The sequence below is a fragment of the Halichoerus grypus genome, chromosome 5 (assembly GCF_964656455.1).
Source record: "Halichoerus grypus chromosome 5, mHalGry1.hap1.1, whole genome shotgun sequence".
In the NCBI taxonomy this organism is placed as follows: Eukaryota; Metazoa; Chordata; class Mammalia; order Carnivora; family Phocidae; genus Halichoerus; species Halichoerus grypus.
Genome location: NC_135716.1, coordinates 96,679,014 through 96,702,372, shown reverse-complemented (window position 1 = coordinate 96,702,372; position 23,359 = coordinate 96,679,014). Strand labels below are relative to the sequence as shown.

At 40.9% G+C, this 23,359-nt stretch overlaps 1 protein-coding gene across 1 annotated transcript; it reads left to right on the top strand.

The window, feature by feature from the left end:
• Positions 1 to 1,749: 1,749 nt before the first annotated feature.
• RBM15 (RNA binding motif protein 15) lies at positions 1,750 to 9,050 on the top strand. The gene is made up of 2 exons (XM_036076414.2): positions 1,750 to 4,615; positions 8,681 to 9,050. The coding sequence occupies exons 1-2, from the start codon at positions 1,750 to 1,752 to the stop codon at positions 8,725 to 8,727; spliced, it is 2,913 nt and encodes a 970-aa protein (XP_035932307.1). The 3' UTR covers positions 8,728 to 9,050.
• Positions 9,051 to 23,359: the final 14,309 nt, after the last annotated feature.

Sequence of the window (23,359 nt, the reverse complement as noted above, 5' to 3'; positions counted from 1 at the left end):
TTTTATGCTTTTACATATTAGGCTTCTTTCAAGCTTTGATCAAATCAAGAGATAAAATTCATATTCACCTTCCTCAAGATTATCTAGAAAGAGAAAGATGGCTAAGGCAGGGCTAAACATGTTGCAGTCCTAATCATAACACAGCTTTCAAGTTTAGGTTTCAGTTTTGGGGACATTCGCATTACCTTGAAAAATGTTATGTTAAAATCTCATTCTCTCCTACATACTGGACTTGAAAGAAGTGAGAGGAGAGGATCAACATAAGAACTCTCGTAACCTCTGCCAGACCTGGGAGGACGGCAAAAAGCCTAACCGCTGTGGTGAACTCAGCACTTCCTTCACCTGCCAAAGAGCAGCACCTGCCACAAGTGCTTTATTTACCTTTATGAAAGTTGGGTTTTGAAGCAGACGATGCCTGAAGGAGGCAAAGAGGTTCCTCTGGAGAGTCGGGAAGGCTGTGCTACTGGGTTCTTATACTAACCTGATGCCGGGAGGTACGAGAAGCCGCAGAAAAAACGCGACACGTCTGCATATGGAGCGTCAATTTGACTCGATTATTTAACGGGGAGGGGCATTACATATACAAAGCCAACGGACCTAGATCGCCAGATTTTGTACAAAATCCAAACGCACGCGGCTTCGCAACAGAAAACTGGGAGCGCAGAGACGCGCGCGGGCGGCGGGGCCCGGGCGTCGGGTACCCGCCCCTCCGGTTACGCTGGGTACTTGGGCTGGAGCGGGGAGCGCCAAGGAGAGCCAGGCCCCGGGCGAAGGCTGCAGCTCGAGTGTGCTGCCTCCCGGCTGCGGGCCCCCGAGAGCCCCAGGTGTTAGTGGGACCGGTACTTGGCGAACTGGGAACCCGCGGCCAGCCTGCCCCGCGGACCCCAGGGCCCCAGCTTTTACAGGCTGTTCTGAGGTCAGAGGGACTAAGATGGTGTCCGCTGGGAGCCCCGGGCCGCCTTCCTGAGGAATTCGCCCCGACAGCCCCTTGTCCCAGACAAGTAACTAAGTGGGCGGCCCAGAAGTTTCGGGTTCCAGGGGCCGAGGCACACCCAAGCACGCCGCAGGACCAAATAAATGAGGAGAGAACGCCGAAAGCGCGAGGAGGCGGAGCTAGCTCTGGGTCACCATCTCGCGACGTCTTAGTGACGTCGCACAGCAAGCGCGTGTTCTACTCTTTCACCTTCAGTCAGCCTTCTCAGTATACGAGCCTACCCCTTTAAGCGAATGATGGACAGTTATTTCAGCCTATCAACTTCCTTGTCAACATCCAATCAAATTTAAACTTCTTTGAGCCGCCGGAGGAGTTGGAAAAAGAGGTCGAAAAAGGGAACGCTTTCTCTCTCGCGAGAACGCTGTAAGCGGGCCTCTCAGAAAAAACGCCAGAACTGATGGCCCGACTTCCCAAATAGTGAGTTAAAGGACGGAGTCACAAACCAATGAAAGGAATGAAGAGGTGGGATCACTGCTTTTACCGCGCTAGAAGTACCGTTACAGGGCAGACTTTTTGTCCAATCAACGCCTCCAGACTTTGGGTCAGGTGACCCTAGAGTGCGAGGGGCGGAGCCACAGCCTGGCGCGAGGAACCGTTAAGATGGACAACAAATATAACCAATGAGGTACTCAGACTAGGGCGTTGGGAACCCAATAACAGTGGTTGGGCGGGCGCCTTTCCGGAGCGCGGGGAGATGTAAAGACAGACAAATCGTTTTCCCAATGAGACTGTAGAAGAGACGAGCTAATTGACCAATGAGGACTGCGGGGCGGGATCCTTTACCGCGGCGGAGTCCAAGATGGCGGCGTGCGGTTCCGCTGTGTGAAACGAGCGCGGGGCGGCGGGTTAATCATCTCCGCGGAGACGACCTCCGACGACCCGCAACAATGAAGGGAAAAGAGCGCTCTCCAGTCAAGCCCAAACGCTCACGTGGAGGTGAGGACTCGACTTCCCGCGGGGAGCGGAGCAAGAAGTTAGGGGGCTCTGGTGGCAGCAATGGGAGTAGCAGCGGAAAGACCGACAGCGGCGGCGGGTCGCGGCGCAGCCTTCATCTGGACAAGTCCAGCAGCCGAGGTGGCAGCCGCGAGTATGACACTGGTGGGGGCAGCTCCAGTAGCCGCTTGCATAGTTACAGCTCCCCAAGCACCAAAAATTCCTCGGGCGGGGGCGAGTCGCGCAGCAGCTCCCGGGGTGGAGGCGGGGAGTCACGTTCCTCTGGGGCCGCCTCCTCAGCTCCTGGCGGCGGGGACGGCGGGGAATACAAGACACTGAAGATAAGCGAGTTGGGGTCCCAGCTGAGTGACGAAGCGGTGGAGGACGGACTGTTTCACGAGTTCAAACGTTTCGGTGATGTAAGTGTCAAAATCAGTCATCTCTCGGGTTCTGGCAGCGGGGATGAGCGAGTAGCCTTTGTGAACTTCCGGCGGCCAGAGGACGCGCGGGCGGCCAAGCATGCCCGAGGCCGCCTAGTGCTCTATGACCGGCCTCTGAAGATAGAAGCTGTGTATGTGAGCCGGCGCCGCAGCCGCTCCCCTTTAGACAAAGATACTTACCCTCCGTCAGCCAGCGTGGTCGGGGCCTCTGTAGGTGGACACCGGCACCCCCCTGGAGGAGGTGGAGGCCAGAGATCACTTTCCCCTGGTGGCGCAGCCTTGGGATACAGAGACTACCGGTTGCAGCAGTTGGCTCTTGGCCGCCTGCCCCCTCCACCTCCGCCACCATTGCCCCGTGAGCTGGAGAGAGAGCGAGACTACCCGTTCTATGAGAGAGTGCGCCCAGCATACAGTCTTGAGCCGAGGGTGGGAGCTGGAGCAGGTGCTGCTCCTTTCCGAGAAGTGGATGAGATCTCACCCGAGGATGATCAGCGAGCTAACCGGACGCTTTTCTTGGGCAACCTAGACATCACTGTGACAGAGAGTGATCTAAGAAGGGCTTTTGACCGCTTTGGAGTCATCACTGAGGTAGACATCAAGAGGCCTTCTCGGGGCCAGACCAGTACCTATGGCTTTCTCAAATTTGAGAACCTAGACATGTCTCATCGGGCCAAACTGGCAATGTCTGGCAAAATTATTATTCGGAATCCTATCAAAATTGGTTATGGTAAAGCTACGCCCACCACCCGCCTCTGGGTAGGTGGTCTGGGACCTTGGGTGCCTCTTGCTGCCCTGGCCAGAGAGTTTGACCGATTTGGCACCATTCGCACTATAGACTACCGCAAAGGTGATAGTTGGGCATATATCCAATATGAAAGCCTCGATGCGGCTCATGCTGCCTGGACCCATATGCGTGGCTTCCCACTTGGTGGCCCAGATCGTCGCCTTAGAGTAGACTTTGCAGATACAGAACATCGTTACCAGCAGCAATATCTGCAGCCTCTGCCCTTAACTCATTATGAGTTGGTGACAGATGCATTTGGACATCGAGCACCTGACCCTTTGAGGGGTGCTCGGGATAGGACACCACCCTTACTGTACAGGGATCGTGACAGAGACCTTTATCCTGACTCTGACTGGGTGCCACCCCCGCCCCCAGTCCGTGAACGCAGCACTCGGACTGCAGCTACTGCTGTGCCTGCTTATGAGCCACTGGATAGCCTGGATCGCAGGCGAGATGGCTGGTCCTTGGACCGGGACAGAGGTGAGCGAGATCTGCCCAGCAGCAGAGACCAGCCTAGGAAGCGAAGGCCGCCTGAGGAAAGTGGGGGCCGGCACCTGGATAGGTCCCCTGAGAGTGACCGTCCCCGAAAACGTCACTGTGCTCCTTCTCCTGACCGCAGCCCAGAGTTGAGCAGTAGCCGGGATCGCTACAACAGTGACAATGATCGATCTTCCCGTCTTCTTATCTTGGAAAGGCCCTCTCCAGTCAGAGACAGACGAGGTAGTTTGGAGAAGAGCCAGGGTGACAAGCGAGACCGTAAAAACTCTGCATCAGCTGAACGGGATAGGAAGCACCGGACAGCTGCTCCCACTGAGGGAAAAAGCCCTCTGAAAAAAGAAGACCGTTCTGATGGGAGTGCACCCAGCACCAGCACTGTTTCCTCGAAGCTAAAGTCCCCTTCCCAGAAACAGGACGGTGGGACAGCCCCCACAGCTGCAGCCTCTCCCAAACTCTGTTTGGCCTGGCAGGGCATGCTTCTATTGAAGAACAGCAACTTTCCTTCCAACATGCATCTGTTGCAGGGTGACCTCCAAGTGGCTAGTAGTCTTCTTGTGGAGGGCTCAACTGGAGGCAAAGTAGCCCAGCTCAAGATCACTCAGCGTCTTCGTTTGGACCAGCCCAAGTTGGATGAAGTAACTCGACGCATCAAAGTGGCAGGGCCCAATGGTTATGCCATTCTTCTGGCTGTGCCTGGAAGTTCTGACAGCAGGTCCTCCTCTTCTTCAGCCACGTCAGACACTGCCACCTCTACTCAGAGGCCACTTAGGAACCTTGTGTCCTATTTAAAGCAAAAGCAGGCCGCTGGGGTGATAAGCCTCCCTGTGGGGGGCAACAAAGACAAGGAAAACACCGGGGTCCTACATGCTTTCCCACCCTGTGAGTTCTCCCAGCAGTTCCTGGATTCCCCTGCCAAGGCACTGGCCAAATCTGAAGAAGATTACCTGGTCATGATCATTGTCCGTGGTGCGTCCTAAAGTCCATGTGTAACTTGTATTTACTACTTTGACATGGTTCCTGTTTTGTGATGTGTAATGGGATACAGCATCAGATGAAATTTTCTTTTGAATTAGTTTGTTTAGTTCTAGCTTTTTTCTTTTTTATATTTTTATAAACCTTTACAATAGAAGTCAGGACAGTTTAGCTATTATTTTAAGTGAAAGGGATGCCCTGAAGGTAGCAGGCGGATGGATTTATTTTAATTAGGAGTTCCTACTCTTACGAGTAACTTTTTTCCTCTTTTTCTTCAGTTTTTTTTTTTTCCTTTTTTAACCTTGAGCTTAAAAAAAAAAAAATCCTCAGAGTTACAAACCCAAAATTTTTGAAAAGTCGGGATTTGGAGAAGAGCCCACTGACTTTATAAAGATGATAATATACACCTAAAAATGGCTTGATTGGTATGTAGGTAAATAATTCCTGTACCAGAAATGTTATTTGTGTGGCTGAAATTTGATCAGGAATTTTAAAAGTACAAGCTGGTAAATTGTATAGCAATGTAATTATTTTAATCAGGTATTTGAGTATTTCTCTTAAGATACATGGTTTATTCCCGGAGAGTTTGCTTTAACATACACATTTTTTATCATTAGTTCTTAAGTTCTGTATCCCGTATATGCACTTTTGGTTTGTAGCTATAACTGTTCAGTAAAAATTGAGGAGTAGGTTACAAACCATTTATGTCTTATGCTAGTATGCAAGAAGTGAGTAGGTGTTTTTAAAATCAGAATTCTTTGGTTAGTTATTGGTGTGTGGTGGTGTTTTTACTGACTTTCAGAGAGGTATAGCAGGTACAGGTCTAATTTAATTGTGCATATTTCAAAACTTAAGTGTTTTTCATCAAAGATGAGTTTTTTTGTATCCATGCAAATTTCTGATTTCAATAATAGAAAGAAGAGTTGTCTGCAGGCTCATAAGTCAGCTTTTGTTTTAGTGGGCATTAATCAGCCATATCTGGATTGCAGAAATTTTTAAAGTCATCGTGAAATGCCTTTGACATGCTCTTTTTAAATTTTGCCTGTATTTTTATTTTCATATATAAACAGTAGCGATGACATTACATTATTGAAAATGTTGAATATCTTTGAAATTTTGTGTTTAATATATTCACTGGTGTCCAACTACAGAGAACTGAAATGTCAGCGTAGGAGAACCTCTTTTTATTGTTTTATTTCCCAAACACCTGGAATTAATACAGAATAATTTAACCCACCCTCACAGTTTTTTTCAAAGCTGAAGGTTATATCAATTCCTGGTTCTTAACAAGGGCTTTTGCTGCAAAACAGTAATGGATGATTTTCTTTTTTGTCTTGTTTCTTTGATCTGTCCCTCTGTCCTCACCCCTAGTTTCTCAGGTCATTAGTTAAGTATATTTCCCCCTTTGATTTTAAACACTGAGGACTTTAGCTAAGGCCCTTGATATTTAATTATGATTAGAAACTCTACGACCTTTTGGATCATGGTCATGTTTCTATTCTGTGAAAGTGACTTATAGAAAGCCTGGCAGAACTCAACTGTTTTCTTTCTGTTATCAAAGCTGGTAGTTTTGAAATAGCACCAATAATAACCCAGGGAAATGTCATGTAATTTTTTTATTTTCCGTTATGACAGGTGTCTAATGCATGTCAGCATGAAATCCTCAACACTGCTGTGTCATCCTTTTTGGTTTTCACCATGCATTTATAAATTTTCTTTTTAAGTTGGGAGGTGTTTGTGGATTTTTTGTTTGTTTTTTAAACTGGAAAAACTAGCTATTTTGACAGAAGGAAGGTACTAGGCTGTGAGCACAAAGGTGTCCTTGGTGTGCCTGTAGGGAGAATATCTGAAATCCTACAAGTAAGACTTGGTGCTTTTGCTTTTAAAAAGCTTTGCTTGGCACGCTAATATGGAGGAGACACTGTTCAGAAACTAATGCAGGTTTGCAGTGTGTGTATACATGGGGTCAAAGTACAGTTTGGCTAGATACATTTTTCCAGTTTAAATAATCTCACTAACCATTAACTTTTGAATATCTTTTGATAAGGCTGGACAGATGATTTTGCTCTTTTAGAGAGTGAAGTCCACAACATTTAATTTTACTCTAATCCAAAGTGTGGTTTTTCCCATTTTCCTTTTTTTCTTTTTCTTTTTTTTGTTTTTTTTTTAAGTTGATGTGACAACTTACCGAAGAGTACTGTGGTTTTTGCTCCATGTTTGTTTGTTTGACTCTTTATCTGACATGGCGGCTTTTGTTAGATCTGCGCAATTTGTGCTTCTGTGTTTCTGAAACAATGGCTTGATACCATTTCTAAATGTATGTATTAGAAATAACTAATTATGTTTAGTTTGGTGCTTACCTACAGAGTGCCATCATTCAGATGAATCTCTTATTTGTGTTGCCCATTCTGTTGTGCAGGTTCATAATACTGTTAAACTATCTACTTAAGCCTTCAGGATGGAATGAAAGCAAGAGTCTAAAGCTATCTGGTTCTAATTCTCATTAGCCAGAATTTCATAATTTCAATATTGGATGTTCTTTATAACAACCACTTGTTTCTTTTACTTTAAAAAAAATACTCGTTTAGCTAAATTGATTTTTCTGGAACTCTGTTGAAATGAATGCAAAGAAAATTTCTTCAGTATATCATTTAATGACTTATTAAGTATTACTGGTGAAAAACATCAAGCTAATTAACACTTAGATCACAACTTCAAAGTTTATGGAAAGTTAAGCAATCATTCGGCTCCTAGCCAATTTTTTAAATATTATTTTGTTGGTTGTAACCGGGATTCCTATAAAGAGTTTTCCACACAAAAATTTAAATTCCTGGTTTAACATGTATACTTGGACTCTGTAGCTAGAGTTTTCCCTTTAAGGATTACATCTTAAAATGTCCATCCTCTGGCTGGTATAAGCTTTTTGTCACATTTTGAAGGTAACATACTCTGGCCCTTAATTCATTTAGATCATTTGAGATACAGTAGGAAAAGTGAGGTGTGTGTGTGTGTTGCTTTCAGAGTCAAACACTGTTTAGGTTTATTTAAAAATTTTATGAACAGGTTTTCACTGACAGTATTTGTTTTTTAAAATTTGAAATCCACGTTCTTTAGACCATGAAATTGCTCGTTATGCAGGTACAGCTTGAACTTCAGTTTGGGTTCATATAGGAACCATTCACCAAAAACTCTGTGGTAACAGAATTAGGAAATCCTCTTGAGGAGAGGGCCTTAATGACCTTTATGTGAAAAGTTTTGGAGAGAATTTCTGGACTTTTTTTCTGTCTCTGCTACGGTGTTTGGTTTTGAGATGGCAGTTAGGTATGAGAACAAGAAGAGAAGTGGAGCTGACCCTGTTAACATTCTGGTTATAATGATGTCCCTAAAGGGAGAAAATGATTTCAGGTAACCACAGCGAACTGTCTAGCTAAATAAAAAGGTTTCTATGTTTGATTTAAACAGTTGAAAAGTAAAAGTCCTAAAATGTTCTTTGGCTGTTTAGCAATTGTTCTTAATGAGTTTTCTTAAAAGAACAGCTGCTGTCTTTGGTAACACAGATGAAGGTGGATTTTTAAATGGCTTCGTATCTTGACCCCTTTCTACAACGGAATAGTTCTGGATTGTTCCATATAAATTATGGAATGAAACCAGAGAGGGTAAAAGTTTGACTAAACTCCACCTTTTTTTAGTTTCATTTTTTAAGTTATATTTAGAATATATTGATCATAAATTGATTATAAACTTTCTTTTTTCTGAAAATTTTTGACATGTTTTACTCAGTTACATGAGTATAAAGGGTATTTTCAGTCCTGTAATCTTTGCTTAATTGCAGTCCTTAAAAAAATCCACCCTGTTGTTTTACTTGTTATTTGTCTATTCATACAGTAAATTCATTCAAGGTATGTGCCAGTGGGTATTATTGGTGCTTTTTGAAGTCAAGCTGGACTATCCAGGAAGGTCTTGTTAATGTTATGTTCATCTATAATGGCATAGGGGAAATATATATATTTTTAATATTGTAAACATTTGTACTGAATAACCTTTTTTTCCCCCCGCAAGCAAAACTGGTGAACTGCGGATTGAAGATATGGAATTCAAAGCTCTAATGGACCTTTTTGAAGAGAAGTTGTGGCTTATGTGGAGTTTACATGGGCCTCTTGATGGAAGAAAGCTAATCTGTTTAGTATTTGTGCATTTTACTAAAATGGCAGCTTAAAGTTGTGTATCTGCTATTGTGATGCCAATGCCGGTGTTTTAAGTGGAAAAAAAATGACCTCTTGCTTTGTGCTGTGTACACAAGATTTCTGGAAAAGTAAAGAAAAACCCTTTTTATGGCTCACACAGCTTAAAAGTAGCTGTCACTCAAACGTGCGCTCACAGTTGAGCTGCTTTTGTTTTATTCTAAATAAATTGTTTCTTTTGAGGAAAATGTTTTTCTGCCTGGAAGTGAATTGACGGCAAACCTTTGACCCCTTTGTTTGCAGCCGAGGGGGTACTTGCTGCTGCTCAGATCTTGTATGTCTTGAGCAAGAAGCAGGGAGACCATCATTTTGACTATCACGGTGTGTCAATTCTGAAGGATCACTAGTGTTACTGTGACCCCCTTTGTTTGCAGCGAAGGGGATCCTTTGCTTCTCAGTCCTCAACTTGATGAGGAAATGGTGCTGTTTGCTGGCACGCAAGAAGCCGGGGCAAGCACCGTAAGCCTCACCACAGTGCACGAGTCGGGGGCTTTGCTGGTTTGAAGAGCCGGAGTTGCTGAAATTTAAGTTTTGATTTATTTTGTTCACCCATCACGTTTGGCCTTAGTTTCATTTTTAATTTGAAGAAAAGTTTGAAATTGCTTTATCTTGCACTTAACATTTGCACCAAATTGCCAAAAGAAGGAGAAATGCTCCGTTTGCTTTTTAAATGTTAATGATGATGTTAATAAAGCCTTTCCTGACACATTTGAGGAGCTCCTCCATCTCCAGGGGCTTCTTACCAGAGTTATGCAGTGATGGGTTTAGTTCTGAATGGATGAAGAGTTCCTGAGAGCTAGCGTTTGTAATTAGAACCGTTACTTGGTATCTGTGCCTTATTTGACCTGTGGTTCCACATGCCTTGGATGTGCATGCACCGTGACGGTTTCATAGGTACGAACGCACACTCAGGCCCAGTCACTTCGGTTGGTAGTACAGATTGTGAGGAAAAAATGGAGGCATCCTTAAAGAGGAGAAAGTGTTTGCCTTTAGTTCCTGCGTTATCCTGTACAGGGGCTCCTGAGCTTTGGAAGCTGTTCCCAGTACAGGAGAACAACTCCCCTGTTTGCAGCAGGAGACTTCGGTGCACAGTGACAACGCTGCAATTCAAGAGGAAGCCAGCAGTGCTGCACCAGTGGCTTCAGACACCATTGTCGTTTGCCAGTTTTAAACGTAACTAGTTGCAGACGAAGACCACCTTGAAATGCAGGCTTGTTGGGCTTGTTTTGAATTTTAACCTCGGATGGAAGAGCCCTAGTGCTGTCTGTCTCCATGCGGGATGATGCTTACTTAGGCAACAGGTGATTATCAACCAAGGATGCCACGGTTATGCTCTGCAAGGTGGTGTTCCAGTGGCAAACAGCTGTATAAACTCTTGTAAACAGGTAAGAGGGTTTTTAGAGGTCAAAAATGCATTTGATTAACAGGGTGAGGGCTATTACTGGTTGGGGTATTGTTTCTCTGATTGAAAGTCTTTAGGCGCTCTGCTGCCATGAACTAGCTTCCTCTCCTCACCAAAGTGTTGTGTTTGTAAAAGTCTAGGCCGGAACTTTTGTTGTACTTCGTGTTTATATATTTTTTTAGTTTACTTTAACTCGCGGAAAAATTTTTTTATTGTGGGAGCCAAAAGTATTAAAATCCTGGTTGTGGGTTTGGGATTTACAGCCTGATGTCCTTTAAAGTTTTGACATTTTCCATTAACCGTGGCCTTCACCCTCTGTGGTGATTTAATGGTACTGGAAGAACTTACTGCTGTAAAATGTTGCCATTACGAACGCTGATTCTAAACCTCTGGGTTAGTATATAGCACAAAAAGAAAAGTACCGTCAGACTGGGAATGATAGATAATTTAGCCAAAATGGTTAGTTTTCTTCTTGGCTTACAAAGAGATTGAGTTATCAAAATAGGCAACTATAGTTTTAGGGACGTGAATAGGCAATGTTACGAGAAATCTAGCTTTTGTCTGCGCTTGCCATTTTCATTGTCCATTTAGTCCTACCAGCCTTCTGAGCCCTTCCAATCCCTCTCCTCTCCCCCCAAATTAATCAGGTATGAGGCTTTGGCAACTTAATATAAGCATGGCTTTTTTAGTGTATGATACAACTAGGTTTCCTTTAAGTGGGGTTGAAATGTTGAATTTTTCTTTTTCACAAAATTCTGGTTTTTCATCTCTCTTGAAAGGGGAAAAGTGAAGTGCAGTGGTTGTTTTTGTTTTTCAGTTTGTCATTGTGTGACTGACAAGTTTTTAAAAGCTCTGCTTATGAGTTGGCTGTCATCTAAAACTGCTAGATGATCTCACCTACATTTCTTCAAACGTTTTATACCTGTTGGGAATGTCAGTTTCCAATGTATTTTCTTTCTCTGGCTAGTCCACACTGAAAGCCCATTAAGTAGTTTTTCCAACTAGTAAGCAAGTATTTTAAATCACTATAATGATTTAAGGAAGATTATGTGACACTCTACATATTTCCACATGTTTGGTATCTTTCTAAGGTCTCAGGTTTCATCTCAAGAACAAGAAGAAAAGGTTGCGAATTGAACATTTATTTATTTGTATATGAAACGATATCATGCAAAATGGAAGGGTACTCAGCATGACAATCTTTTGAAACTACTCATGAAATCATTTTATTTCTAGCTACACCATGAAGGAAAAATTCTTAATTGGGTTGAGTGTTAGATCTAGACTTCTGGTTTTATAAATTGGGACCTGCCTTTTTGAATTCTTTGTTTGGTTTCTCAGTATCTTTCGTATGGTCTAAATTTAGGATTCTGCTATAAAGGAAATTATTCCAAGAACACCTCTGAATTGACTTGTGCTCATTTTGAAAAGCCAGGCTGTGGGTATTAAAATTGAAAATAGGGAGTACCCTGATTTTTAGTAATACAACTTAGATTTTATAAATTGCCACTTCTGTAGCTTAAGTCACATTGTTGTTTACAAGCTGTTTATCTGAGGCAGTAAATTTAATGCTTATGGCTGGTTGCAGCATCTATTTTTCTTTTTACAATGGGTTATCTGATTATGGCTTATCTGACCACCACTTCCATCTCCCTCTGGTTCCCTAAGCAATTTATTGAATGACAAAATTCCTTCAAACCTCACACAAGATTGTCCTTAGCAGCCAAGAAGAGATTTTGAACTTGAGGTCAAATTACTTAACATGCTTCTACTCAAATGCTGTAACATTAAGCTTTCAGGTAGAGTTTCTGTATAATCATTTGAATGCTGACTGTATCTTAAGAAGTAAGGTGCTGAGCATATAGATGAAAGTATCAGTCTCTACACATCTCAGCAACTTATACTGTAATTGGGGAAACTAGATATCAACAAGTAAATGGTTAAATATCAGGGGAAAAGTTCACAGTTTAAGACAATTACAAGAGGGATGTCATAGGCCAGTTTTTGATTAATTGCTAATGAATTTTTACAGGTGATAACGGGTCTATGAGTATATGAGCTTAAAGGTTCCTTTAGGCTGGGATAGTCAAGAAAGACTACAAAATAATGTGTTAGGTGGAGAAGGATGTGGAATGATGAGGGAGATTGGGATTGAGATGTTGGGCAGGCAAGCATGAATAATAAAACAGCTTGTTGATCAGTGGAAAAGTTGAGCAGGCTGAAGCCTGGAAAACTTGTAAAATGGTCAGGTCAACAGAAATAGGGAGGGAATCCTGAAAGGCAAGGCGGTTTGAGGAAGGTGGGAAGTGAGGATGCATAATCAGTTTGAGGCAGGTTGACAGAAAGCGACGGTACTAATAATAGCAATCATTTATTAAAAATACCCATTTTAGGCCACGCATTCTGCCAGGGCCTATGCATACATTGTCTCAGATAGGTTTCACTACAGACCATAATCTGACAGCTAGAATTGATGGAGCCAGGGTTCTAACCAGGCCTTTGTTCCAGCTAGAGTTCTTGGTTGCTGTACTGTCCTACCTCACTACTTTTTTCTGGAGGCTGGGATGGGATAAAGCTGCAAACTTGAGAAAATGTCTGGGCAGTGGGTTTCAAACTATAGAGTGTATCACCATTTGTGGTTTTTGGGAAACATGCAGGCCTTTGGCTCCCACCCCACGCATTCTGGGATTTGTTAGGGCTGGCACGGCCCAGGAGTCTTTGTTCTTCTACGAGCTTCCCCAGTAATTCTGATGTAGTCTGTGGTGATTGGCCACATGTTGAGCATCACTGGCCCACAGAGAGTAGAGTGCTGAAGTGTAAACTTGGGGTTATGTCATATATACGGCATGGGAAGGGGAGATGGTGTGGAAAAGAATCCCAAGGAGAAGAGCCAGAGTAGTAGTGTTCTGTCTCTGAGGCTGAGAGGAGGTTATTTCCAGAAGATAAATTCAAAGCTGTTACAGAGACAAGCAGAATGAAACTGCAAATGCCATGGAACTTATCACTTAAAATCGTCAGTTAAGTAACTGTTTTATAGTCGTGTAATTATTTTTCCAAGGAATTCAGTCTAGCTTAGTATGTGATTTTTGCCTTATAACAGTCTGTAAGAAGGGCCACTCTTTAGAAAATTTATAAAATGCTAAAGGGATACCAGAAAAGTTTCGTGAGTTTGGCTAGGGGATATACAGCCAGGAACTGATTGGGATATCCTTGAGGTTTCGGATGTTAATCTAAAAATAATGTGACTGTAGTCTATTTTAAATTAAAATGAAAGCGATTCTAGGATTATGTATATGTGTATGTACATGAGCAAGTTGTTTTTTGTGAATGAACCGGCACCTATATATACTACCTCTTAAGCAGGTTACTGATAGGATTGAGGCAGAATGGAATTATAAAGTTGAGTGTATCTTTGACTTCTAAATGGTTAAAGGATTTCTTGTTTTGGGTTATCTAACCTGGGTTTGTCTTCAGTTAGTGTGGAATTAATTCATTCTTCAAATATTTATTTATTTATTTTTAAAGATTTTATTTATTTATTTGACAGAGACACAGTGAGAGAGGGAACACAAGCAGGGGGAGTGGGAGAGGGAGAAGCAGGCTTCCTGTGGAGCAGGGAGCCCGATGTGGGGCTGGAGCCTGATGCGGGGCTTGATCCCAGGACCCTGGGATCATGACCTGAGCCGGAAGGCAGACGCTTAACGACTGAGGCACCCAGGTGCCCCCATTCTTCAAATATTTAGTTATCTGTATGTACCAGGAATTATTCTAGATCTTGGGAGTATATTGGTGAAGAAAACAAATTTCTCTTTTCTCATGGAGCTGACATTCTGATGGAAGAAGGGAGATAGTGAACCGTAAGGGCCAGTTGCCAAGGACAAATGCTGAATGCAATAGAAAGCCACTGAAAGTTTTAAGGAGGTGGAGTGCTGTGATTTGATCAAGATTTGACTACCTGTCTCAGGAAAGTAACACAAATTTCCTTCAGCTATTCCCAAGATGTAGAATAATGCCTGGCATGTAATAGGTACCCAAATAGTTGAAGAATTAATTAGCTACACTAATTGAAGACAGACACAATATAAGTAATTCAAAATAGGAAATCTTTCAGCTGTTGACAAGTCAAAGATAGTATTTCCTCCAAAGATATGTTAGCATTTCAGATTCACTGTAAGACTGAAAATGTTCTTGTTCAGAGATCAGCAGTGTTCTTTTATTTAAATAACCATAGTAGAGATTGTATTTCTTCTTCAGGCTCAAAGTTGCTGGCCACCCGGAGATTTCAAAGCAGTCTTCTCCTAGTATATCCCTATTTCCTCAACATGTCGTTTCTTATTCTTTCTGTTTTCAGGCCACGGTCAGGAGAGCTTCCACTATAGTCATATACAGTTTCTGCTACATTAGCTTCTACGTTAGCATCACCTGAGGAACTTTTTAGTGCCAGTACCTGGAAATCACTCTCTCAGATTCATTTAAATTGATCTAGGTGGAGTGGGACTTTGCCAAGGCCCCGGTATTATTTTTTTGTTTTAAGTGCCCCAGATGATTCTCATGTGTAGCCAGGGTTGAGAACCATTGCTCTAGAAACAGATCTTAAACAGACTCACAAACACACAGAATCAACCTCTTAAGCACTGTTTGAAAATCAAAACCAAAAACGTTCAGAGTACAGTATATATGTTGCTTAGTCTTCCAGAAGCCTTAACCCTTTAAAGTGTGGACCTCAGACCAGCAGCATTACCATCATTTGAAAACTTGTTAGAAGTATAGAATTACAGGGTCTCACCCTGACCCATTGCGTGGAATGAGATCCCCAGGTAATTTTTATGTACTTTAAAGTTTAAGAAGCAATGCTTAAGATGTAGATACATAAATATTCTTTATGCTAAAAATGGGATGATTAGAATCTTATTTCTCATGGGTAAGATTTTCTGATTTGTTCATTAGTATGTGACATTTACTTTAAAACATTTAGAAAATATTTTCATCAAAAAAAGTAGGAACAAAGAGTTCTTAGGTAGTGAGCTTCTGGTGACCAGAAAATTACTAGAGGTCTCTGTCACCAAGACAGGGGGAGGGGTTGCTGTTGCCTGTCTTGGTTGGTTCTTGCTTATTTTGTTATGCTTCTGTCTTTTTTTCTCTCCTTCCTATTCTCTTCTGGTCCACTCTTTTCCTTGTGAGATAAAACATGTTATTTTTTACAGACATGGGTGAGGATAGTTGAGACACTATTTGCTGATAGCTGCCCCATACTTGAGAAAATTTGGTAGAGGTAGGTTTAGATCTCTACGGGGATGGATATAGACAGGATTGAGGTGTAGGTTTGAATTGCTTTAATTTTTAATTGTAATATGATAGTAACTTCATAAATAAACTGCTTTTCCTCACATAGCAACAAGAATCAAGAATCTAATTCATATTAATCAGTGACAAATAACATAATAAATATTAAGATTTCATATATTAAAGGGAATGGTCTGGTATGAATGTTCAGGGAATACTCTAAATTGCAGTATATCAGTTTAGATACAGGAATCATTTATACTGTGTAAATTTTTATGATAAATGATTCTAAAAAACATTCACCAAGCAATCCTGTTGATCTCAAATGAAGAAATGCAGCAAGATTATTCACATTCCATAATGTTTTAATTTTTAAATTGGCATATGTGCTTTGGAGGCATTTTTCATCTAGCACAGCAATGTCAGCTTCTCCAGAAAACTTCTCTAGGGTTCATTTCTGACTTATAGATTTCTCCTGAGACCTGAGATGTTTGTTTTTAGTGGAGACTTACTACCTATATCATCATTTATCTCTCCCGACAAACTTCATTTGTGAAGTTTACCCTCTGTGATGTTATAATCTTACTGAAAATACATTTCACAAAAAAGAATGAATTCATCCAACTTTTAAGGTTTGATGGTTGACGATACTTTATTTCTGTGATACATGAGTGGTTTTTCTCTTCAGTGTGTGGGTGTAAAGGTATTTTGAACCTTCAAAGACACCTTTTCTTCAATTTGCTGCTGCTTAAGTTTAGAGATATCTAAAGCTCTAATAAAATGTTTTTAACGTGTATGGTATTGGATCAACCTCCTCCACTTTTTTTAATAGCCTTTTTTAAAGGAGGGAGCGTATTTAAGTATAATAATTGGTTAAACATCTTTTTTTTCCTCCTGGGTTTCTTTTTAGGAACTACTGACAATCAAAAACCTATAGCCGACTTTGGGATATGACTTTATTATTCAGCAACTAAAAGATGAGTTCTAATTGGCAGACTTCTGGCACTGGCACTTGTCCTCCTGTTTCTATAAAAACTGGGTTGGAAGTCAGAGCTGCACAAAGGGAAAGGGTAAGTTTCTTTTAAACTCCATATTTATAAACCCATATCTTATTAACTGTGGCATGGTGTCAGTTTTCAATAAATCCATGAACTAGAACGCAAACATGAACTACTAATTTTCATTTCAGTGGAAACTGACATCAAGTCATTAAATATAATAGGAGGGTTTAAATATGGATTTATTTTTCTTGTGACTCTGACTTCACATTTCTTGAAATAATTGAACTCAGTATGACAATTCTCACTTTCAGTTATTTCTAATTTGGGGGTTATAAAATTGATTTTTATCCTCTTAGATCTTATTCTCTTGAACCTTTCTGGTAAGTGAAAATTGGAAGATAAAATACGTACAGAGGACATTTTAAAAGTCTGCATGAATTACAAGTCTCTTCTTTTGCGCTAAGTCCGATTTTTTCCATTATAAAACAAGTACTGTACTACTGACCAGTTTTTTAGTTTCTCTCCTCTCTTTGCCAAGCAGGATGAGGTCGTCTGTTGGGCACATACATTTGTTTTCATCCAGGCAGACATCCATTATTCGTAGACCCTAAGACACCTGCCAGTTGGTGAGTCATCTTACTGCTATGGCTTCAGAGGGCTATGCTACACAGCTGGGGCATTTAGGCTGGAAATTGTTTAATCAAGTGTGATAAACTCCAGTCTACAGGTTGGTGTATGCAAATAATTTATGCTAAACTCTGACTAGTTTTGAGATAATTGGAAGGAAGACAATTTGGCCCTTGCTCTTTAACACTTAGCTTTCTCATTTCCTTGGTCCTGACAAACTTCTCTTCCCTGCTAAAACATTAATGTTGGTTGACATGAACCAAAGAGTGGGACATCCTGGCTTTATTTCAGCTCAAATCGTCACTTCTATAAAAATAGTAGAAGTGAAAGCTGGAAGTCTTCCATTACTTCCAAGTCCCTGGTCAGTTAATGCCTGAAAGTGGATTCTCATTAAAAATGTATGCCTCCCTTCCTTAACTACTAATGTGTATCCTGTTTCTGTTTGCTTGCTGGGGCTTGAATGAGGTAAAAATAGAATTGAATTTGTGATTTTCTTTTTTGGGGGGGTGGCTAGAAGAAAACTTTAGGTTTTAGCGTGTGCTGTCAAATATCTAGACATTCTCTGCTCGTTAGTAAGGGTGGCCAACTCATCTTGGCTTTAAAACTGAAAGTCCTGTGTCCCAGGAACGCTCTTGTTTCCAGCCAAACCCAGACAGTTGGTTACCCTATCTTAGTTTATTCTCTGTATCCCTAAAAAAAACTTCACTAGCTTACTATTGATCATTATTTTGTATAGAAGATTTCACAATATACCACCTTCTGTTGGAATGTTACCAGAGATTAGGTTCTGTTTCTTTTTCTCTTCCTTTGTTTTAATTAAAAAAAAATTTTTTTTTAAAGATTTTATTTATTTAAGAGAGAGGGAGAGAGGGAGCACGAGCAGAGGGAGGGGCAGAGAGAGAAGCAGCCTCCCCGCTGAGCAGGGAGCCCTATGCTGCGAGTCTCCGATCCCAGACCCCTGGGGTCATGACCTGAGCCGAAGGCAGACTCTTGACCGACTGAGCCACCCAGGCGCCCCTCTTTCTTTTCTTTCTTTCTTTTTTTTTTTTTTTAGAAATGATTGTCATTTGAGTCAGTGACCATAGGTAATACCAGCTTCCTCTCAGAAATGAAACATGAATTTTAACTAATTTATTTAAAATTGATTCCAGCCACTTTTGTTATTTTTCGTTTGTGTATATGTTAATAACTTAGGTATAAATCTGAGACCAGTTGGGTAGATATTTGTGGGAAATGAGTAGGCAAATGAGGTAAATATGTGTACATAAAGCCTACAAGTTGGTTTTGGGCTAAGAGAAACACTTAAGGATTTTAAAAAGTTGGGCTTTTTTTTGTATTGAAGTCTTTAGAGAAACTACTGTCCATGTTTTTGTATTGTCTTGCATAAAAATAACTAAAATACTAATATGGTGTGTATTTTCTCATGGAAAAAGCTGATTTTACAGTTGGACAAGTTTATTAGCTAAGCTAATTTTTTGCAAACAGCATCACATATATTAATATGCCTAGATTATTTGGAAAATATCACAAAATTATCACCTCAGTCCATTTAAGTGTAGCTGTTGCTTTCATTAAATTTTAACCTTCTAGACAATCATTAAGGGAAAGCCAGGGGCCGTGATCTAATCAACACTGGTAGTTAGGTTTCAGAATTGGCTCTGTTAAAGACTAGCTTTGTAACTTTAGGCAAATAACGGTCTTAATCTGCTTTTGTTCCGTAAGTATAAAATAGGAATAATAATACCTCTTCAACTTCCTTACAGGCTTGACATGATGATAATGAGATAATGGGTAGGAAAGAACTTTCAAAAGTTAAAGGTACCATAAAGGTAGAGTTTTAGTATCAGAAATAGTACTTAATGAACAACATATGTAGAAAATTCCATCTTTTGTGATGATTGTATGGCACTTCTTAGAGTAATAGCTGCAAGAAATGGTATCTTAACAGTTTTATTTATTCATTTATTTTTTAAAGATTCCACTTATTTGACAGAGCCCAAGCAGGGGGAGTGGCAGGCAGAGGGAGAGGGAGAAGCAGGCTCCTCACAGAGCAGGGTGAGCCCAGTGTGGGGCTTGATCCTGGGACCCTGGGATCATGATCTGAGCCGAAGGCAGTCGCTCAGCCAACTGAGCCACCCAGGCACCCAACAGTTTTAAATATAAGCCAATAAGTAGTTGAGAAGAAAGTATGCTGAATTTTTATGTTCAAATTATCATAGCTCTGCTAAATAAAAAAACATATTTATGTATGTTTCAAGGCTTAATATAAACATTCCAACTAATATTTTAGTACTGAGGAATTAATTACAAGTGGCCTATACTCAAGCATTACCTTCTTTGGTAAGATTCAGTGAATATTGAAAGACCTAAAAAAGTTAATTATCGTTACAACTACATTGTTACTGCACTGTACCAGATGTCTTTTGTGGCTTTAATTTTAATTTGTTTTGGTTCTTAGGTACTTTGCATTCTCCTTTTCATTTCAATCTAGATATTATAAAATTTTATGCCAATTTGAGTTAGAACAAATTTATAACTGCTTTCAATTAAATCAGCTTCATAATCTTGTGGTACTGCCAAGAAGTCAGAGTGATCTAGAGAGGACAGTGTAGGGTTTCCTGTCAGTCTGTATGAATTGTGACTTCACTGTTTACTGGATGTTTAATTTCTTTGACTTTAAGCTTATTCATTGGAAGATGGCATCATAGTATCTGTTTCTAAAGGTTGTGAAGATTAAATAAGATAATATATAAAATGTGCCTCCCTCAGTGACGGGTATATATTGGATGTTGAAATAAAGTTGTTCACTACCCTACCACTCCAGACACACATGGTTGTGTATCCTAAATTTAATATTTGTTCTCCTCTTTGTCCCTAGGAATCTCTTGAGGGGGAAGGGGAAAGAAAGTCAATGAACTGTTTTGATTTTCTTGAAACTGAGTATATATCTGAGATAGTATTTCTAGATTATGGATTCCTAAAAATGTGTTGACATCTTATAATATTGCCCAAGAAAAGTAATAGATGAATAGGAACATCATAAGTTAGTTGTTATTACAAGGAATACATTAGTTATAGCTGTCTTTTAAGTTCTTGCAGCCTAGGGAATCAGACTTTCTTAATCCACACCACCCAGGTTCAGAGGGCTATTGCCGTTGAGCAGATGAAGAGTTGCTCTGTTGCGTAAGATTCATAAAGCCCGTCCAAATCAGAATTTAACTTGGAGTTCTTTAGTTGGTCCTACTTAAAATGTACAGTCTGCTTTCTTAGGAGGAAAGAATCTCATTGTTCTAGGTAAAGTCTCTTTTGAGAAAAGTATTGCTCACAAGAGAAGGGGGATAGATGAGAGTGGTTTCTAGTAAATCGCTGATTTTTTGTCTTCTGTTTTGACATGGAAGGGATGTAGAAAGCAGAAGAAGGGAAATTAGCAGCTGCTGTGTCTGAGGGTTATTTTGCTTAGTACAGGAGTATTTTCATTTAGGCCTCACAGTGTATCCGTGAGGTAGGCTGGTACAGTTATCCTCAGGTACAGGGGAGAAAACTGGGGCTCAGATTGAATGACTTTGATGAGATCAAAGGGTAACAAGTGGCAGAACGGAATTTATTATCAACTGTTTTTGCTGTCTGTATGTGTAAGAGGAGTGGTGTTTGCTTTTTTTTATATTGTCTTACATCTAAAATACAAAAAGAATGTTAGACATTTATATCTAAATGAAAAATCTATGTTTAAAATAGGACCAACTACTGTTTTTAAGGTCACTGAGATTTGAATCCAGATTAATTTGGTTCCACAGTTTATGCTGGGGAATAAAAAGATGGGTAGAACACCATCCAACTTGCTGATCTTGCAGACTAATGGAAGAGTGACAATATGAGCTCATGTAGTGCTCTTTTAAAAGGTAGATGGGATTCCGAACAGAGAGTGACTTCCTGCTGGGGGAAGTCTCCAGAAGAGGTAGCCTTTGAGTGAGTCAGCTTGTGAAGGGTGAGACTGTGTCCAAGGGAGAAAGGCAAGCTTTGTAAGTGGTGGCAAACCTTGCACAGAGACATACACAGGGAGTGAGCGGGTATGGTATTTTGGAGCTAAAGCCAGGCTTTCAGTTTAGTCTTATCCTCTGTAGTGAATCAGTAGATATTTTAAAGCAGAGAGGAATGGAAGGATAGAATAATGATAATAAATTTTAATTTTTTAATTAGTTTAATTTTAAATGATTTATTTTAATTATTTAATTTTAATAACAGTAGTTTGAAAGAGTCTTCTGAAAGAGATTGTAAGGGAGCTTGGTGTTACAGAGAACTCTAGGTATTTTCTTTCCTCTTAAAATAACCCAAATAATGAAATGAAGGGCTCTCTATTCACATGTAATTGCTTAGCCTGAATGACATTATTAACTAGTTAACATAATTATTCTATATTTAAAAAACATAGTTTAGGGCTGCCTGGGTGGCTCATTTGGTTGAGCGGCTGCCTTTGGCTCCAGTGATGATCGTGGGGTCCTGCTCAGCGGGGAGGCTGCTTCTCCCTCTCCCTCTGCCTGCCTCCCCCTGCTTGTGCTCTCTCTGTCAAATAAATAAATAAAATCTTTAAGAAAAACCAAAACATAGTTTAAGTGTATCTTCCATTAAAAGCTACTTATTCAACGTTCATATAAAACTTGTAGTTCCTTTTTTTTTTTTTTTTTTTAAGATTTATTATCCATTTGAGAGGGAGAGAGCATGAGTGTGTAGGTGAGGGGCAGAGGGAGAGGAAGAGAACCCCAAGCAGATTCCCTGCCAAGCATGGAGCCCAACATGGGGCTCGATCCCACGACCCCAAGATCATGACCTGAGCCGAAACCAAGAGTCAGACGCCCAACCAACTGAGCCACCCAGGCACCCCTAAAACTTGTAGTTCTAAAGACACATCTAGATCATTTAGCTTGAATATTTTATATATTCTCTCTCTCTCTTTTTTTAGATATTATTTATTTATTTGACAGAGAGAGAGAGAACAAGCAGGGAGAGCGGCAGGCAGAGGGAGAGGGAGAAACAGGCTCCCCGCTGAGCAGGGAGCCTGACGCGGGGCTCGATACCAGGACCCTGAGATCACGACCCGAGCTGAAGGCAGATGCTTAACCGACTGAGCCACCCAGGCGCCCCTCGCTTGACTATTTTAGATAATTAGATGTAGTGAAAAGTAATATAGGGGCGCCTGGGTGGCTCAGTCGTTAAGCGTCTGCTTTCGGCTCAGGTCATGATCCCAGGGTCCTGGGATCAAGCCCCGCATCGGGCTCCCTGCTCGGCGGGAAGCCTGGTTCTCCCTCTCCCACTCCCCCGCTTGTGTTCCTGCTCTCGCTAACTCTCTCTCTCTGTCAAATAAATAAATAAAATCTTTAAAAAAAAAAAAAAACATAATATTGTTTGGATGGGCAGGAATACTATTCAAATGATCTTAAAATAAAGGTTTGGTTTTTTTTTAGCAATTTTTTTTTTAAGATCTTATTTATTTGTCAGAGAGAGACAACTGACTGAGCCACCCAGATGTCCCTTTTTAAAATTTTTTAAAAAGATTTATTTATTTATTTTAGAGCACGCACACGAGCGGGAGTGGGAGAGGGACAGAGAAATTCAAGCAGACTCTGCACTGAGCATGGACCCCTACACAGGGCTCAGTCTCACGACTCTGAGCTCATGACCTGAGCTGAAACCAAGGGTCGGGCACTTAACCAACTGCACCACCCAGGTGCCCCCCCCTTTTTTGGGCAATTCTTATTTTTTATTACATAGCAATACACATTTATCATAGAAAATTTAGGAAACAAAATAATGAAAACAGATTACTTCTAATTACTTCTAATAAGGAAAGATAACTTTCTGGAGGATGTATACCATTCTAATCACTCAACAAGGCTTTAATACTCATTCAGATTTCAGAGTCCTACTCAGCCAGTGGCTACATTTAATACTTCTTTAAGCTAATGAGAATGGTTTTTCATCTCCACATATTTTAGTGGCTGAATTACCAAGGCACAGTTGAGAGTTTGGTCAGTTTATTATTAAGTAATAATTTATTATTCGGATTTTTACTTAATACCTAAGGTAGTTGTTTTGACTGATGAAGATTTTAGCCTGTTTGATTAAATACTAACAAACGGCTTAGTTTAAGTGGCTATTACTCTTCTCTCACTATTAATTAGACATTCCT